At 43.0% G+C, this 20,164-nt stretch overlaps 1 protein-coding gene across 6 annotated transcripts in view; it reads right to left on the minus strand.

The window, feature by feature from the left end:
- The window catches only part of ASAP1 (ArfGAP with SH3 domain, ankyrin repeat and PH domain 1), a 397,004-nt gene that overhangs the window by 29,999 nt on the left and 346,841 nt on the right, over positions 1-20,164 (minus strand). For 4 of the 6 annotated variants that reach the window (XM_017962314.3, XM_017962317.3, XM_017962319.3 and 1 more), the window contains one exon: positions 9,818-9,988. The exons of the other annotated variants lie outside the window; for them this stretch is intronic. In XM_017962314.3, the coding sequence (XP_017817803.1) occupies positions 9,818-9,988 (171 nt within the window). The remainder of the gene's footprint in view (positions 1-9,817; positions 9,989-20,164) is intronic. 6 annotated transcript variants of the gene reach the window in all.

The following is a 20,164-nucleotide window of genomic DNA, read 5'->3' on the forward strand; positions in this document are numbered from 1 at the left end:
GGGTCAAAGCTGGAATGGAAAGCCAGCAGCCCTCTTCCAGGGTCTGTACTGTGAATCACCACACTCTAGCACCTATCGCCTCCTGGTCCGACTGTACCTACTGAAGATGGAGAGGCTGGCTTACCTCCTGGACAGAATGTGCTGTAATTCTATGATATTGATACAAGAAGAAATGAGATAAACTGGCATTACCAGAAGAACCAAAGGCTTTCACATTTAGTTTTATTTAATTTTAATTAAACTAACCATCAGTATATGTCCATGAGCCCATATAACTTAATATTTAAGGACTTCTTTGGTAACTCTTATAAAATCCTCTGAGCTGTGATATTCTTTAAGGTAGGCATTTATTTTCTTCTTTATTTTTTATTTATTTATTTTTTCAAGATGGGGTCTCACTAAGTTCTAAGTTGCCCAGGCTGGTTTTGGACTCCTGAGACCAACTGATCCTCCCGCCTTGGCCTCCCAAAGTGTTAGGATTACAGGTGTAAGCCACCACACATGGCCTTTTTTTTTTTTTTTTTTTTAAAGAGACAAGGTCTTGCTCTGTTGCCCAGGTGAGAGTGCAGTGGCATAATCATAGCTCACTGCAGCCTTAAACTCCTGGGCTCAACTGATCTTCCCGCCTCAGCCTCCCAAGTAGCTAGGACTACAGGCATGCACCACCACGCCTGGTTAATTTTAATTTTTTTTTTTTTTTTTTTTGTAGAGACAAGGTCTCATTGTATTTCCCAGGCTGGTCTCAAATACTTGGCTTCAAGTGATCCTCCTGTCTTGACCTCCCAAAGTGCTGGGATTACAGGTGTGAGCCACTGCACCTGGCCTGGTAGGCATTTCTTTCTAGCACTGTGCTCAATGCTGAGTCTTCAGGGCTAGATATCAAATCTTACACTTTCCCACTTAAATGAGCTGTAACAATCAAAACGTCAAGGTCAATTTTATGTTTGGGGAACGAACTGTTGCATCCACTAATTCCCTTTCCAGGTAGAAAACATTCCAAACAAGTGATTACTAATGCAGGTTGCATGAGCTATACATGAGTAAATTTGAGACCAACAGGGCTGCAGAGGCCCTCTGGCTCTGCTGTGGTCATTCACTCTGCTGTCGCACAGATGAGTCATCATGTCAGGGGCTGCTGCCTAATGCGCACAGGCCCAAATGTCCAGAGTCCTCATTTAACCTTACTCTTTGGCTTCTCAAAATGAGTCTCCATTTTCCAAAGATGGTGTGAGTTTTTATGTCTCTGTCACCTTGCCCCTTACGTTCCTTTCCCCTGCAAGGAAGGCCTGTCTCCTTCCAGTTTTGGTGAATTCCTATACAACTTTCAAAGAACACCTTTAGAGTCACTTTCTGGGAATTTTTCCATAGCTGACTTGACCAACCCTTGTAACCAGCTTCTTACCAGGAGTGGTTAATTAGGGGCGCAGATTTTGGACCTAGACAAGTGTGGCTTTGAATTCTAGCTGTACTGCTGACCAGTGGGTATGAGTTTGGGTGACTTCTTATTCTGCTAAACCTCAATTCCCTCATACATAAACTGGGAACAACCATGGTACCTACTACACTATATGGATATGAGTATTAAAGGAAATAAACTATGAAGTATGGGACACAGTGCTAGACCACAGGAAGCCTGACACAAGGTAATATTATTCACAGCTCTTCAATGGCATGAAACAGAAATGATGCTAATATAACTCAATGAGTGGTCACTTCAAAGAATGGACCCTGCTTTCTATGTCTTTGTAACACCACTTTTTTTGTTGTTTGTCTGAGACGGAGTTTTGCTCTTATTGCCCAGACTGCAGTGCAATGGCGTGCGATCTCAGCTCACCGCAACCTCTGCCTCCTGGGTTCACTGATTCTCCTGCTTCAGCCTCCCAAGTAGCTGGGATTATAAGCATGTGCCACCACATCTGGCTAATTTTTGTATTTTTAGTAGAGGCGGGGTTTCGCTATGTTGGCCAGGCTGGTCTTGAACTCCTGACCTCAAGTGATCCACCTGCCTCAGTCTCTCAAAGTACTGGGATTACAGGGGTGAGTCACTGCGCCTGGCCGATAACACCACTTTTTAACACAATGTCTGGCACAGAGCAGTCAACAGTCCCTGCCAGCGTCTGGTTGACAAGAATCCTGTCACTCTCATAGCTATGCAAAGGCTACCTGCTGCGCTTGAGAAGAAAAGTATGGCTTAGAAAATATTCTGAAAATAAAATAGTACTGAAAAGAGAACAATGAGGAGCAAAAATATGGAAGCAACTCAATCCCTTTTTTCTCTCTGTGCAATTTGGAAACGATTTTAGTGTATCATACAGATGTGTTTAAGAGAGACCTGGAGATACATCCTGGACAGGCAATGGAAGAAAGTGTGGCCAAGACTCCTGGTCACCTACTATAGCTTCAAAGCTACAGGAGAACAGTTTACATGAGAGAATTGTTGTGAATGGCCTGGTTGTTACAGGAGTATTCTGGAATAGTGAATTACTATACAGGCCTTGGAGCTGGAAATGGGTTCAAATCTCAGTTCTGTAGTTCCTGGATTTGCGATCTTATGCAAGCCATTTGACTTCTCTGTGCCTAATTTCCTCATCAGTAACTGGGACAATGACAGTCCCACTTCCAAAAAGTAGATATGTAATAAAACAAACAACAAGAAAAACCAAAAAGCAAAAAAAAAAAAAAGAAGTAAATATCCATGTCTCAGACATTTCAAATATTGAGCTTTTTTACCTGGAAGTCCCAGGCCTGCAATATAAGCAGTAAACCAATTTTTGGTATAGTTTTTCATCCATTATTTGCTCTATATTAAATAAAAATACAATTCTAACTCCCAGTGACCAAAGATGAGGAATGTAAGTGATTCCCAGAGGTCACTTTGTCAAGGACTGGTAGAACCTGGATCAGAACTTGGGCTTCTGGAATGTTCTTTCAGTGCATGTTATGGTTTCCCACGTGCACTGCAGACACTTCTCTAAATGCCAAAGGATGGAGGGCCAGGGGGAGGGGGGAAATTGCTCTCAGGTGTTAATTACAAGAGTCTCAAGTGTGAGAATAGCATTAGTCTTCAGGCTATCATGAACCTAACAATTAGTTGTATTTCTTTCTTTGCTCTTGCCTGTAAGAATCTTAGGGTCAAATCCATGGCTTACTTCCACACACTGTATGTGACTTTTTATTACTCACTTTGTGGAGAAATCACACTCCTGGAATTCATCTTACTCTGCTACCCTTATTCTCCCTTCGTTCTCATTTCTTATTATTTAAATTGTGTTAAAATATGTGTTAGTCTGTTATAAAGTAGGTTATAAAAAAAAGAGGAAGGCTGGGTGAGGAGGCTCACACCTGTAATCCCAGCACTTTAGGAGGCCAAGGCAGGAGGATCACTTAAGCCCAGGAGTTCGAGACCAGTCTGGGCAACATAGTAAGACCTTGTCTCTACAAAAATTAAAAACTAGCTGGGTATAGTGTGATGCTCCTAGAGTCCCAAGTTACTTGGGAGGCTGAGATGGGAGGATCACTTGGGCCCCAGAGGTTGACGCTACAACGAGCCGTGATTGTGCCACTATATTCTAGCTGAAGCAACAGAACAAGATGCTGTCTTAAAAAAAAAAAAAAAAGAAAGAAAGAAAAAGAAAAAAGAGGTTCAATGAAATGCAACTTCAAAAATCATAAAGTCCCTACAAACCCCAAATCTGTCCACAGGACTATTTGTTTTGCTATCAAAAGCCTGCGTTAGAAGTCTCCTGAGACAGATGGCTGGATTCATCACAGAAGCAGGACTTCAGTAATGTAATGCTGGGGCTATTTTGGGCATTGTGGATGTTGTGGTTCTGGCAGGGAAAAAGCCTGGGGTGGCCCTCCCTGCCTGGACAGCATGGGAATGGCATACCAGAGTGCCATGCTGCAGATGGATGAGGAGGCACAGCTAGCAGAGCTTGTGCTGCTTGCCAGGTGAACCATGCTAAGTTGATCGCCTTCTCCACACCTCAGTTTCATGGGCACAGAAACCATTGCTGTGAGGAGAAAGGGATGGTGGGCCTGCATTTTACGAGCACAGAGTGGTGCGTGGGGAGGGTGAGGAGGGCCGGCTCTTAGCCACACAGGCTGCAGGTGAATCCTGGCCCCCAGGTACTAGCTGTGAGAAAGAGTGTAAATCACTTAACCTTTCTGCGCCCTGAAGTTCAGATAATAGCATTTTCTCTCTGTGTAACTATGGTTAAGAATGAGGTATGTTAACACATGCAAAGTGCTCAACACAATGCCTAGCACTCTGTGAGGCGCTTACAAGTGATGGTCTTATAAAATATTACGTATGCAGTGTTTTATCCAGAGATTCTAAAATAATGAAGAATTGTCATTTTCTTTTGTCTTACAAGCCATAAACCTGTATTAAGAATTTATGGGCTGGGTGTGGTGGCTTATGCCGGTAGTCTCCGGTTTGGGAGGCCAAGGCAGGTAGATCACATAACTCAGGAGTTTGAGACCAGCCTGGGCAACATGGTGAAACCCCGTTTCCACAAAAAATACAAAAATTAGCTGGGCGTGGTGGTGCACACCTGTACTCCCAGCTACTCAGGAGACTGAGGTGGGAAGATAGCTTAAGCCTGTGAGGTGGAGGCTGCAGTGAGCTATGATCACGCCACTGCACTCCAGCCTGGGTGACAGAACAAGACCCTGTCTCAAACACAAAGAAAAAGGAGTTTATGAAGGCATGAAATGGAATTTGAGAGGGGGAAAGATAGACTCTTTGTAATGAAGGAAGTGTGGCCTTCTGTGAAGTAGATGCATTAAAGGTTACAATCTCTGGTCCTCGGTCTCACAAAAGTCTCAACATCAGCTGCCTTGCTTATTTCCTCCTGCCTATTCCACTCATCTTCCAAGGCCAAATGCAAGATCTATTTCCTTCTTAAACCACCTTCTACCTCCTTCTTAAAGGTCAACATGGAGGATTGGGTGGGGCTAATCATCAGCATAGAAAGTGTGATCATCAGCGGAGCCAAGACCTGTCAGTCATGGCTACTCTGCAAAGAAGCTGAATGTCAGAGGTGCCCCGAGACCAGAAACACAAATAGCGGGGAACCAACCAAGGGTACAGGCTTCAGACTTGACAGGTGGGCCGAGTTCAGTGGCTCAAAACTATAATCCCAGCACTTTGAGAGGTCGAGATGGGTGGATCACTTGAGGTCAGGAGTTCAAGACCAGCCTGGCCAACATGGTGAAATCCCATCTCTACTAAAAATACAAAAATTAGCTGGACGTGGTGGCAGGTGCCTGCAATCCCAGCTATTTGGGAGACTGAAGCAGGAGAATTGCTTGAACCCATGAGGTGGAGGTTGCAGTGAGCTGGGACTGCACCACCGCATTCCAGCCTGGGTAACAACAACAACAACAACAACAACAAAACCCAAAAAACCAAGAGAGAGAACTTGACAGGTAGAAACCTCCTCCTGGCTGAGGAAAGAGGCTGCTGTGAAGCAGGCAGAGGTCATGGGAGTGATGCTAGTGCTGCTGTATGGATGGCTAGTGAGACTAGTGGGTACAACAGAGTGGTGGTGTGAACAGGTGGCCTAAAACAGATTGGGACAGGAGGCCTCGAGTCTTGCCTAGTTTACAAGTTTGATTCTGTATTTAATGTTAGGCAAGCGATCAGCATGAACCCATTGATCTACAGAATGGAGAGCTGCTGACAATAACCATAACCCCCAAATCTCCCCTGTGAATCTGGAGGAAGAAATCCTGGGCACAGTGGGGAGAGGAGTACATCTGGCAGTTACATGACAGCTTTTTCTAGTCTTCAGAGAAGACTAGAAAAAACAATGGCCAAGACAGGGATTTGAGACTTTTGAGGTTGTTGGTATGGGTGAACATATTTTGCACGTGGGTTGGATGTGACTCTTTGGGGGTCAAAGGACAAGCTGTGGTAAGCTGAAAAATGGCCACCCAAAGATATCGAATCCTGATCTCTGGAATTTGTAAATGTCACCTGACTAGGAAAAAGGGAGACAAGGAGATTATCTTTTTTTTTTTGAGATGGAGTTGATTTACTCTTGTTGCCCAGGCTGGAGTGCAATGGTGCGATCTTGGCTCACCACAACCTCTGCCTCCTGGGTTCAAGCGTTTCTCCTGTCTTAACCTCCCGAGTAGCTGGGATTACAGGCACCTGCCACCACGCCCAGCTAATTTTGTATTTTTAGTAGAGATGGGGTTTCTCCATGTTGGTCAGGCTGGTCTTGAACTCCAGACCTCAAGTGATCTGCTCACCTCGGCCTCCCGAGACAAGGAGATTATCACAGAAAATTCAGGTGGGTCCTGAATACAATCACATGTACATTTATGGGAGAGAGGCAAAGGCAGTTCTGAGAACACAGAGAGGCGGCGGCAGTGGGGAGATGGCTATGAAGGCAGGGGCTGCACCACTCCACGGAACACCTGGAGTCACCAGAAGCTGAGAGAGGCAAGGAACAGATTCTTCCCACAGGGCCTCTGGAAGGAGCAACCCCCTGCTGGATTTTGGACCTCTAGCTTCTAATACTGAGAGAATAAATTTGTTATTTTACAACATCCAGTTTGCGGTATGTGTTACAGGAGCCTCAGGAAACTAATGCAGGTTTCTCCAGCTATCCAGCAAAATGCTAGGCTGAGAATAAGGGTAACAGTAGCTAACATTTATTGGGTGCTGCCTATGTTTTGGTTGTTTTTCATGTGTTCTTCTCATTTAATCTTCATGATAACTCCACATGCAATACAGACACTATTACTAGCCCCATATTATGGTTAGAGAAGCTTTGGCACTGAAAAATTCAAAGATACTTGCTGAAAATCACAAGGCTATTGAGTAGTAGAGATGGAATGAGAATCCAGAGAGCATGACGCTTGAGTCCACCTTAGAGCACTTTGCTGAGAGAAGCAGCACATGCCCTCAGAAGGAGTTCATGTACTGGGAAAGACAGGCAAGGAAACAGCCACTGTGATACCCACTACACCAGTGGGGGCAAAGGGTGGGAGTGGGGAGTTTTATTGGACTGTGGAAGGCCTTTTAAGTAGATCCCAGGAGAGCAGGTCTTGAAAGATGACTAAACATTAACATAAAGAAGTAGAGGGAAGAAGATTCTAGGTTGAGGGCATACTGTGAGGCTCAGATCTGAGAGAAAAAAATAGAACTTTGGGGAATGTGGTGTACCTCAAGATGGTGGGCATGTTCAGCTTTGGGGGTGGAGAAGGAAGGCCTGGTGAGAGCTAAGGGTCTGTTCTTTCACTACCTGCTCATGCCTGGTGTCTACCCCCCAGTCCTGATCTCTCACAGTTCAAAGGCCCTGATCCTCACGGGCTGAGAAGAGATGGCAGGTTTAGGGGAACATAAGAGCGCTAGAAAGGTGCATCCACAGAGGGAAGCTGCAGGCATCAGAGAGGAAGGTTGTCTAGGAGGCTGATCCCCTAAATGCCTTGCTGATGACCCGTCGGGCCCTGCCTTTGGCTTCTAGAATACAATGTCAGCAGGAGGCGGGGAGGGATAAAACCAAGCAGTAATAATACAACGCAGACTGCAAGCACCAGGATCAGAGCAACTATAACCTTTTTAAGGAGAAGTCCAGCTGTGTATGAACGTACCCATACATGCCCATTACTGACCTGCGTCTGTAGATAGTATATCTCACATACATGCATGTACACCAACATATGCTTTCTAAAATCAAAATTTAAAATAAAAATTAAATTGTTTTTTAAATTTAAAATTTTGATTTCAAAAATCAAAAGTCCATGCCACGTGGCAAACTGTCACTGTGGCTGAGGACAGATGATGATTTTTGTCCTTCAAGGCTGGTTGTAGGTGAGAGGCTCTGAGCTGGTGACAAACTGACAGACAGAACAGCGTCCTCATCTGGAAAAGGTTCTAATGCCCCCAGCTCACTGTCAGGCATGCTTACAAAGTAAATTTTGTTTAATAAAAAATGCTCCCTGACCCACCAACAATGGGGGGAAAAGCGGCCAGCTGCTAGTCTTACTCTTGAGTGATGTGAAAATCTAAAAAAGTGATGATTTTCAAGCCGGAAAGCAGAAATTTGGTACATTTATTTGACGAATGTTTGAGTCTATACAACGTGAAAAAAGGCACTTTAAAGCTTACAAGAAATAAAACCACTTAAACAAGAGGATTAAAATTTAGAGAAAATTGGAAAGGAGGTTAATTTGTGATATGAAAATCTGCATGTGAAACTTGTGACTTTCATGGAATGTTATTTGGGGGAAAGGCCTTTTTGACGAAATCTGGGGATCCTGAAGGCCTTACACAGCAGCCTCTGAAAATGTCAAGGACATCCTTAGTCTTTATGTACACACGTGCTAACATACCTCAATTGTTCTTGCCTGGCTTGTGGGAACTAATTCATTAACACCAAACTCCAATGTCTCCTCCTCTCTAAACCTTCCCTGGCTTTCCTCCAAAGTCTGACACTCAGTTTTCCAGCATTTCCAGTGTTTAGACAACACGTCTACCCAGAGAGTAAAGAACATGTGCTCTAATGATTTACCCACATGTGTACTGCATTAGACCATGAGCTCCATGAGCATATGGACTGAGAAGGCCCAAGCAAGGGGCATAGTAAGTGCCTCAAGGAAGCAAACAGACTCAGAGAATGAATGGCTAAATGCACACACATGCTTGCCACACACATAACCCAGGGTGTCTGGACCAGATGGTGAACAGGTGACAATCAGCAACCAGACAATGTAACTTTCCCCCAAAACTCGAAACACAAAAAATATGAAGAAAGCCACAATGAAACTCCACAGCAGGAAGAGGTGAGACACACAAACTAACATATTTATTCAGCAAAGCTTCTGTGTCTGTCTGTCATGGGCCAAGACCCTGTTTGGTGATCGGGTGACCCCTAAGTCGCTAGCAGGCCAGTAGTAAAGATGGAAATTATGTCCCTTGTAGACGGGAATTTGTCATGTGCAATCAATGTCACTGAAGTGATTAACAAGCTGACTCTGGGCAAATTTATTCATTCTCAAGTGATTACTGAATATTCACTGTGTGTCAGGCACGGTTCCAGTAAACACAGGTGAGAACAAGACAGACAAGGTTCTGGCTCTCATGGAGCTTACATTTTAGTGGGGCAGCTTACATTCTGTGATAAGGTGTTTGGGAGAAAACAGGTAGGAAGGGAACTGCGTTGGAGAGGAGGGTCAGGGAGACAGACATGCCAGCTGAGAACTCAAGGATGAAAGGGAGGCAGCTGTTCAGAAAGCATGACAGAGTTCCAGGGAGTGGGAGGGCCCTCAGGAGGCAGAGGATGGTGTATCCAAGAAGTGAAAGACAGCCAGCCCTCAAGACAGAGTGGCAGGAGAGGGTCTGGGAGATAAGAGTCCGATCGTGCAGGGCCCTGTGGGCCTTGGTATAGGGAGCTTGCATTTATCTGAAGCTCAGGAGGAAATCTTAAAAGGGTGTTAAGGAGAAGAGTGACGATGATCTGATTTATATTATATAAGAAAACCATTCCGGCTGTTGTGAGGAAAATGGATTACTTTGCTTTTCTGAGCCTCTGTTTCCTTATATATAAAAGAGACTAATAATACCTACCTCACAGAGTTGCTATTATAATTGAGTAAGATTTAGGAAGTGCTCAGCACCTTTTAGCTTTTATTGGCCTAAATAGTTTTCAAAATGTTACTTTGCCTTAAGAGACAGGTAGAATCATGTCATATATACCCGAGTCAGCACCCAGCATGTATGTGCTTAACGGGCCACTGCCCAGTGGAACCCCACATGCTGCCTGGCCCCAGCAGCTTTGGCCCTGACTTTAGGATAACTTACCCCAAGGAACTGCGCCTTTGTTTGGGGGCCCGTGAGGTAGTGGGCTGGGAGGGTCGGATAGGGTTCTCTTGTGTCCGGGTGGTGGGGGAGGAGGCCTCTTCTTGGATAGGGTGGAGCTGCCACTAGAGGTCTGGGTGCTTAGAGGGAGTGTTGAAGGTGGGCCAGTTGGACCTAGAAAGGAAATTGAATGGGGGCAGGAAGATTAATCCCAGTCTCACAGATACAAAACAGCCAGTATGCAATCACTTCCACACATCAAAATGTGGTATGATACACAAAGACAAAAGCAAAAGGCTGGATATGGCTAAGTCCATCAATCTAATAACTCACAAATAGGGTTTTAAAAATTTGGTTAAAAAAAAAATGGCCAGGTGCAATGGCTCATGCCTGTAATCCCAGTATTGTAGAAAGCTGAGGTGGGGGTATTGCTTGAGGCCAAGAGTTTGAGACCAGCCTGGGTAACATAGCAAGACTCCGTCTCTACAAAAATTTTAAAAATTAGCCGGGCGTGGTGGTGTGTGCTTGTAGTCTCAGCTACTTGGGAGACTGAGGTAGGAGGATCACTTGAAGTCAGGAGTTCGAGGATACACCGAGCTATGATTGTGCCACTGCACTCCAGCCTAGGCAACAGAGAGAAAAATTTACAACAAAGGTAAGAGGAGTGTGTGCTTTAAGGAACAAAATGCCAGTCAACACAATGCTACTGGGTTTAGATCATTTAGGTACAATGGGAAAAATAAACACACACGCACATTTTAAAACAGTAACTCCTTAGAATCATCACAAAATCTACTGAGGGAGAAATCACACATCACTACCAGCAAAATCAACAGAGAAAGAACAGGGTACAGGCTAAGCCTTCACTGGGCCACAAGCTGAAACATGAAATGGTTCATATAATAGATTTTTTCTCCCTACAACTTTTTCTTTTAGTCAGCAAACTGCCTTAAGTTTTTCTTTAAAAAAAAAAAAAAAAGGCTTTTCTAAATAATGAAGAAAGAACGGGACGTAAAGCGTTACCTGGAAAAAAGAGAAATCCAAAAACCCTTTGCTCTAGAAACCAAATCATCTGTTATATTGGAAGCCTGAACAACATTTATATAAATTAGACACTGATTTTTATAAACTAAAAAAAAAGACTCAACTTTCTCCAGAGCTAAAGACAAGACAGCAGAAATGACAGTAATATTCCACATACACACAAAAATGGGGTTTGTTTTTAAAAGCTGTTAAGGGAGTAGTGTATTTGATCTTAATTTTCTTTATTCAAAGTGACAATGAAGTGGTTGGTGTGTGCCAGGTATTCTATGCTGGGCACTTTCACTACTATTGCTTTATTTAAGGTGTATGGTTTAACTGTGTTCATGGCAAAACTGCTTCTGCAAACATTAAGAAAAAAAAGCTAGGACCAGGCACGGTGGCTCACACCTGTAACTCCAGCACTTTGAGAGGCTGAGGTGGGCAGATCACTTGAGGTCAGGAGTTCAAGACCAGCCTGGCCAACATGGTGAAACTCCATCTCTACTAAAAATACAAAAATTAGCCAGGTGTGGTGGCGCACGCCTGTAGTCCCAGCTGCTCGGGAGGCTGAGGCAGGAGAATCGCTTGAACCCAGGAAGTGGAGGTTGCAATGAGCCAAGATCATGCCACTGCATTCCTGCCTGGGCATCGCAGTGAGACTCTGTCTCAACAAAAACAAAAACAAAAACAAAAACAAGCTAAGAAGACTGTCATACTGAATGTTTAACACAGATTAGTAGATATCTAGTAATCCAGAAGGGCTCCAAAAGAGCTTTATACATTCTTTGTATTAAAAAAAAAAAAATCTAATTAGCTGCTGGCCTCCTTCCTTGGTATAAAGTAAGCTTTCGTATTTCCCACTGTCAACTACTAGTCCCTACCATATTGACTTAAACCATCATTTCTCTAAGATAGGCTAGTTCTGAAAGTAAATACTGTTAATCTCAGTAAAATTATCATCTGCTTTAGGTTTAAATTGCCAGGCTATATAATTTGCTTCTTTGTCCCACTGATGTGATACACAATGGAAGCCTGATGCTTGCCCCAAATCAACACTTAATTAGAGTATCAGGCACAGCAGCTTTCAGATACTATTTTACTTTTATAACAATACAAAGATTGTTATTATGGCCTTGCATCTGCATAATGCTTTGTAGTTTTCAAAATGTGTTTATATATGCTATTTCTCGACTTTTTTCCTAGGTTTATCATTAAAGCAATTTTTTTTTGAGAAAAGGTTTTGCTTTGTCATCCTGCTTGGAGTGCAGTGGCACGATCACAGCTCACTGCAGCCCTGATCTCCAGGGCTCAAGCAATCTTCCCTCCTCAGCCTCCTCAGTAGCTGGGACTACAGGTGTGTATCACAATATCTGGATAATTAAAAAAAATTTTTAAATCTTTTGTAGAGACACAGTCTCACTCTGTGGTCCAGGCTGGCCTTGAACTCCTGAGCTCAAGTGACCCTCCCAAAGTGCTGGAATTACAGGCGTGAGTCACCACACCTAGTCTAAATTAAAGAAAAAAAAAGTTTATGGATACTAATAGTTGTACCTCTTGATTTTCATACCAACTCTGTGAAGTATGTGGGTCAGACAGTATTGCCCCAATTTTGCAGCCAAGAACTCAGAGGCATGATTAAAGTTACAAGCCATGAGGGGCAGAGCTGGGATAAGGCAGGTGTCCAGGACTGGCGAGGCACTCACCCCATCAAATGATGCTGCTGGTTCATGAAAGCCAGGGCAGCATTTCCTGTGCTTGGCACATGAGGAAAACAACAACAAATGCTCAGTATCAGGAAGTGTAACTTTCCTTTTGGAAATAAATGGATAATAGATAATAGACAATGGTGAGGTTCTCTAGCAATTTCATCTTTATCGCCATCTAGGGACTTTCTGAAGCAGATGCAGTTCCCTTCCAGGAAACAAAAATTGTCAAAGACAAAACGCTATTGGAGCCATGTCTCTGAGCAACACTGCATTATATATGTATGAGACTCCAGGAGAGATTAGACCAAAGAGGCATCCTGTAACCATAAACCATGAAAAATCCAACCTCCTGAATCATTTCAAAAATTAAGGAATTAGTGCGTCCTATGCTATTATATACTTCTGACTTCCTTCATATCGCTAATTATAATCTCTAATTATTTAAGTCTTTGTTTACTTATTTGTTACCTGACTCTCCCACAAGACTGGGAGAGTTCTATTAGGGCTAGGCTTTTCTCTGGTTTTGTGTAGATGACTCAACCACTACTTCCATCTTTTCAGGCCACTGATTTTTTTATTTTTATTTTTTGAGATGGAGTTTCACTCTGTCACCCAGGGTGGAGTGCAGTGGTGTGATCTTGGCTCACCGTGACCTCCCCATCCCGGGTTCAAGTGATTCTCCTGCCTCAGCCTCCCAAGTAGTAGCTGGGACTACAGGTGTGTGCCACCATGCCTGGCTAATTTTTGTATTTTTTGAAAAGACAAGGTTTCACCATGTTGGCCAGGCTGGTCTTGAACTCCTGACCTCAGGTGATCCACCCACCTCCAACTCCCAAAGTACTGGGATTACAGGCGTGAGCCATAGTGCCTGGCCAGGCCAGTAATTCTTAAGGAGGCCAATACGTTTCACTTAGGGTGACTGATCAGAAACAAGTGGGGAGAATTAGCAGGAAGGAACAGTGTTAAGTGTGAAAAGGGATATTCAATTTTATAATCTTACACCTGGAAAACACACACACGGACCTATCTATTGTTTTGTAGTAGAAGCTACAGAAAGGAAGATGCTACAAAATCTTCGCTGGCAAGGCATGAGTTAAAATAAGGTTGAAAAACACTATATATAAAACCCCAGAAACGCAGACTTAAAAAATGTTTGAAGATTTAAAGAGCTCAGAAAGACTTCCAAAATTAGTAACCAGTCCCACAGCATTAAAAGGGATCTTTTATGCAAAATAAATCTGAGTACTGTTTCAGTCAGGAAAAAAGCAATTCTGGTAAGATAAAGAAAGTGGAAACAAAATAAAATGGAACACAGCATCAAACGCAACACAAAAAAGGGTGGGGAGGCAAGATTAGTGAGTGGTGACGGAGATGCAGAGGTGACTAAGAGGCAATTTTCTCTCCTGAACTCTGCCAGAGGCCTGTGGAAGTTAAGAAGAAAGTGCCCCAAACCTCATTTGCCACTAATATTGGCTACCATGTGAAATAACTGTCTATATCTTCTTAAAAACATGGGTCTAGTCTTCCAAAGCTTCTATGAATAAATCTGAGGTTAAATAATTAGAAGGTCTTCTAAGAGGAGACAGAGTACACCTCATTCTTCCTGAGGGTTTACATGTTAGTTTAGCGTCAGCTGTCACATTCAAAGAAGCTGAATCATCTAGGAGCATGTATTTTCCATGAGAAAGCATCCCCCGCCCTTAAACAGAGGTGGATGACAGGACTAGTGTTCTGTAGGGTGAGAAGGCAAGCCACATATTTATTTTTAAATAATCCATGATCAGAAAAAGTCCTTGAGGCCGGGCATGGTGGCTCACATCTGCAATCCCAGCACTTTGGGAGGCTGAGGCATGAGGATCACTTGAGGCCAGGAGCTTGAGACCACCCTGGCCAACATAATGAAACCCTGTCTCCATTAAAAAATACAAAATTAGCTGGGCACGGTGGCACACACCTGTAATCCCAGCTACTTGGGAGGCTGAGGCAGGAGAATCGCTTGAACCTGGGAGGTGGAGGTTGCAGTGAGCCAAGATCATGCCATTGCACCCCAGCCTGGGCGACAGAGCGACAGTTCATCTCAAAAAAAAAAAAAAACAAAAAAAAAGTCCTTGAAAAAAAAAAGTCCTTTTGTGGACGCCTAATGGTGCCTGTTTTTACCACCCTTCATCCTTGAGGCACTTCTGGGTCCTCCCTTGGGTGTCAGGTGCTGTGCTCTGGACACAGGCCTGTCTTCAAGGCACTCTGTTCTGTGGCTTCTGTCCTCACCCGCCCTGTTCTCTAGGAGTTCTAAATGTGTCTTCTGATCTGTTCTTCACCGTCCTCCCTTGTTAATGGCCCTCCCTGCACAGACAGCATCCTCAGCTCTGACCCTGGCTATGCCTGGGTCTCTTCCCACATCTCCAACAGCCTCTTGGTCACTCCATTTGGACGTTCTGCTGTGCCTTTAACTCAAGTGGTCGCCACTGAACCTACCTGATGTGCTGCCAGAGCACCTCAATGTCAGCCTCGGGGATGCCTCTGACTGAGGTCTATGTCAGAAGTGTGCCTGGCATACGGCCAGGGTTCAGGAAGTGCACCTAGGCAGTGCATTGCAGAAGTGACTATGCTCACTCTGGCAGGCCCACAGGCAGTTTTCAGGCCAAAGCTCTTGTCCCACATTCCTGGGCCCAGCAATTTAGTCTCTCACAAGGTGGCAGCTATCTCCTGAGACTCTCCCAGGAAATGACATTCTCTTCTCACTGAAGCTCCCTTATGGGAAATCGATACATTCTTAAACTATGAAGGTGGTTTGAGAATATCTCCCCAAACAGTACTCAACACCAAGGCAATCTCTCCACTTAGCCCGGAAAAAAATCTCCTGGAAATCATTCACCTATACCTAAATATATATACCTTAAAAAACGAAAATTCATTCCTAAAATCATAATCAGCATGCTTTTCAAATCTCTTCCTCCTCATCTTGCATTTTCTGGAGCTACCATTTACTGAGTATTATGTGCTTGAGCTAAAACACAGTATTTAAAATTTATATTGTAAAATATCATTATCATTATTGTCATCATTATTATCCATCTGAAGGATAAAAAGACCCAAGGCTCAGAGGGTTTAGGAACTTAGCGAGTCACAGCAAATGAGCAGCTATGTTCAGGCAGAACCCTGTTCGGTCTGACTCAAGCAAGACCAGACTCTCAGCCTTGACAACAGCTTGCTTCCCTTCCTCTAAATGGCATCATATCCTTTCTGGCTAGAACTTTCAGGGACATAACCGGTTATCACTTCACTTCCACATTCTCATCTTTAAACAATTATTATTATTATTTTTTGAGATGAAGTTTTGCTCTTTGTTGCCCAGGCTGGAGTGCAGTGGCATGATCTTGGCTCACTGCAATGTCTAGCTCCCGGGTTCAAGTGATTCTCCTGTCTCAGCCTCCCAAGTAGCTGGGATTACAGGTGCCCACCACCACGTCCAGCTAATTTTTGTATTTTTTTAGTAGAGACAAGGTTTCACCATGTTGGCCAGGCTCGTCTTGAACCCCTGACCTCATGATCTGCCTGCCTGGGCCTCCCAACGTGCTGTGATTACAGGTGTGAGCCACCTTGTCAGGCCTAAAAAATTTTTAGTTGACACAACTGTACGTATTTATAGGATACATAGTGATATTTCAATACATGTGTACAACGTGTAATGATCAAATCAGGGTAGCTAATATCCATCATCTCAAAGATTTATCATTTCTTTGTGTTGTGAACATTCAAATATCCTCACTTGTAGCTTTTTGAAAATACACACTAAATTACTTTTAACCAGTCACCCTACAGTGTTACAGAACACAGGAACTTATCCTTCCCATCTAACTGTAATTTTGTATCCATTAATCTGGCCCATCCTCTGCTCAACCCCTTCCCAGACTCTAATAACCTCTCTTACACTCTCTACTAACATAAGCTCTTTTTTTTTTTTTTGAGATGGAGTCTCACTCTGTTGCCCAGGCTGGAATGCAGCAGTATGATCACAGTTCACAGCAGCCTCAACTTCCAGGGCTCAAGTGATGCTCCTACCTCAGTCTGCCAGTAGCTGGGACTACAGGTGCATGCCACCAGGCCTAGCTAATTTTCTCGGGGGACTGAGTCTGCGCTCTGTGCCAGGCTGAATCGCGGTGGCACCATCTCGACTCACTTTGTTTCGATACGGGTTACACCGATACTCCTGCCTCGGCCTCCCGGTGGCTGGAATACAGTCACCACCCGTCCAGCTAATTTTTTGTATTTTTAGTAGAGACGGGGTTTCACCATGTTAGCCAGGATGGTCTTGATCTCCTGACCTCGTGATCCGCCCGCCGCGGCCTCCCAAAGTGCTGGGATTATAGGTGTGAGCCACTGCGCCCGGCCAGGCCCAGCTAATTTTTTAAGAAAAACTTTTTGTAGAGATGGGGTCTCACTATGTTGTCCAGGCTTGAGCTTTTTTGTTTTGTTTTGTTTTAGCTCCCACATGAGTGAGAACATGCAGTATTTATCTTTCTGTGCCTGGCTTATTTCACTTAAAATAATGTCCTTCAGGCTCATACATGTTGCAGCACATGAAAGGATTTCATTCTTTTTTCTTTTTGGAGACAGAGTCTTGCTCTGTCATCCAGGCTGGAATGCAGTGGCATGATCTTGGCTCACTGCAACCTGACCTCAGGTGATCCATCCACCTCAGCCTCCCAAAGTGCTGGGATTACACGTCTGAGCCACTGTGTCCAGCCTACAGGATTTCATTCATTTTTACGGGAATAATATTCCATATGTATATATACACCACATTTTCTTCATCCATTCATCTGTTGATTGACATTTAGACTGATTCCATATCTTGGCTGCTGTAAATAGCACTGCAGTAAACGTGGGGTGCAGGTATCCCTTTAATATACTGATTTCCTTTCCATTGGATAACTATCCAGTAGCAGAATTGCTCAGTAGTATGATAGTGTTATTTTTAGTTTTGTGAGAAACCTCCATATGGTTTGTCATTAGTACTAATTTATGTTCCAACCAACAGTATATAAGAATTCCCCTTTCTCTGCATCCTCATCAGGATTTGATTTGTCTTTTTGATGATAGCCATTTTAACTGGAAATAGATAATATCTCATTGTGGTTTTGATTTACATTTCTCTCATGATTAGTGATGTTGAGCATTTTTTCATATACTTATTAGCCATTTATATATCTTCTTTTCTTTTTTTCTTTTTTTTTGAGACAGAGTTTCACTCTTGTTGCCCAGGCTGGAGTGCAATGACGTGATCTCAGCTCCTTGCAACCTCCGCCTCCGGGTTCAGGCGATTCTGCTGCCTCAGCCTCCTGAGTAACTGGGATTACAGGTGTATGCTACCACACCCAGCTAATTTTGTATTTTTAGTAGAGATGGGGTTTCACCATGTTGGCCAGGCTGGTCTCAAAGCCCTGACGTCAGGTGATCCACCCGCCTCGGCCTCCCTACGTGCTGGGATTATAGGCATGAACCACCACATCCGGCCTCTACTTCTTCTTTTGAGAAATGTCTATTCAGATCCTTTGCCCATTTTAAAATCACATTATCATTATTATTTTGCTGCTGAATTGAGTCCCTTGTATATTCTGGATATAAAAGTCCCTTGTAAGATGAATAGTTTGCAAACAGTTTCTGCATTCAACAGGTCGTCTCTTTGCTCTGATTGTTTCTTTTGCTGTGCAGCAGCTTTTTTAGTTTGATATAGTCTGCTTTGTCTATTTTTTTGTTGCCTGTGCTTTTGATGTGTTACACATATAATTTTTGCCAAGACTAATGTCCTGAAGTGTTTCCCTTATGTTGTCTTCTAGTAGTTTTATAGTTTTGGGTCTTATGTTTAAGTCTTTACTTCATCTTCAGTTGACAGATACCCAGTTTTCTCAGCAAATTAAAGAAGGATCCTTTCCCCAATGTATGTTCTTTGCACCTTTATCAAAAATCAGTTGGCTATAAATATGTGGATTTATTTCTGGGTTCTATGTTCTCTTCCACTGGTCTATGGGTTTATTTTTACACCAATACAAAGCTGTTCTGGTTACTATAGCTTTGTAGTATATTTTGAAGTCAATAGTGTATTGACTCCAGTTTTTTTCTTTTTGCTTAGTATTACTTTGGCTATATGAAGTCTTTTGTGCTTCCATATGAATTTTAGGATTGCTTTTTTCTATTTCTATGAGGAACATCATTAGTATTTTGAAAGGGATTGTATTGAATCTGTAGATTGCTCTGGGTAGTATGATCATTTTAACTACATTAATTCTTCCAATCATGAGCATATGATGTCTTTCCATTTTTAACTGTCCCCTTCAATTTCTTTTACCACTGTTTTTTAAGGTTTCATTGGAGAGCTCTTTCACCTCCTTGGTTAGATTTATTCCTAGGTTTTTGGTTTTTTTGGGGGGGTAGCTATCGTAAAAGGGATTGCTTTCTCAATTTTTCGTTCTTTTTTTTTTCTTTTTTAATGAGACAGGGTCTTTCTCTGTCACCCAGGCTGGAGTGCAGTTACAGTGATCACAGCTCACTGCAGTCTCCCGTGCTCAAGTGATCTTCTCACTTCAGCCTCCCTACTAGCTGGGGACTACAGGCATGTGCCACCGCACCTGGTTAATTTCTTTGTGTGTGTGTATACACATATATATATATATTTTTTTTTTTTGTAGTGATAGGGTTTCACCATGTTGCCCAGGCTGGTCTCAAACTCCTAAGCTCAAGCAGTGCACCCACCTCGTCCTCCTAAAGTGCTGGGATTATAGGTGTGGGACATCACACCCGACTTTTTGTTGATTTCTTTTTAAGCTAGTTTGTTACTGGTGTATAGAAACGTTACTGATTTTTGCATGTTGATTTTGTATCCTGTCACTTTAATGAATTTATTCATCAGTTTTAAGTGTGTTTTTGGTGGCGTCTTTAGGTTTTTCTATATAGAAGATCATGTCATCTGAAAAGAGGAACAATCTGACTTCCTCTTTTCCAGTTTGGATGCCCTTTATTGCATTCTCTTGCCTGACTGCTCTAGCTAGGACTACCTTCCAGTACTATCTGAGCAGGAATGGTGAAAATGGGCATCCTTGTCTTCTTCCAGTTCTTAGAGAAAAAGCTTTCAGCTTTCCCCCATTCAGGATGATTTAGCTGTGAGTCTGTCACATATGGCCTTTAATTATTTTGAGGTATGTTCCTTCTATACCTAATTTATTGAAGGTTTTTATTAGGAAGGGATGTTGAATTTTATCAAATACTTTTTCTGCATCCATTTAGATCATCATATGGCTTTTGTCCTTCATTCTGTTGATGTGGTATGTCACATTTATTGATTAGTGATGTCGAACCATCCTTGCATCCCTGGGATATATCACACTTTATCATGGTGTATTATCTTTTGATGTGTTGTTGGATTCAGTTTGTTAGTATTTGGTTAGGATTTTTTGCATCTATGTTCAACAAGGATATTGGCCTGTAGTTTTCTTTGTTGTGTCCTTGTCTGGTTTTGGTATCAGGGCAATGCTGGCCTCATAGGATGAGTTAGGAAAAAATTCCTTTGCCTTCAATTTTTTGGAATAGTTTAAGAACTGGTGCTAGTTTTTCTTTACTATTTATT

The sequence above is a fragment of the Papio anubis genome, chromosome 8 (assembly GCF_008728515.1).
Source record: "Papio anubis isolate 15944 chromosome 8, Panubis1.0, whole genome shotgun sequence".
Taxonomy (NCBI): domain Eukaryota; kingdom Metazoa; phylum Chordata; class Mammalia; order Primates; family Cercopithecidae; genus Papio; species Papio anubis.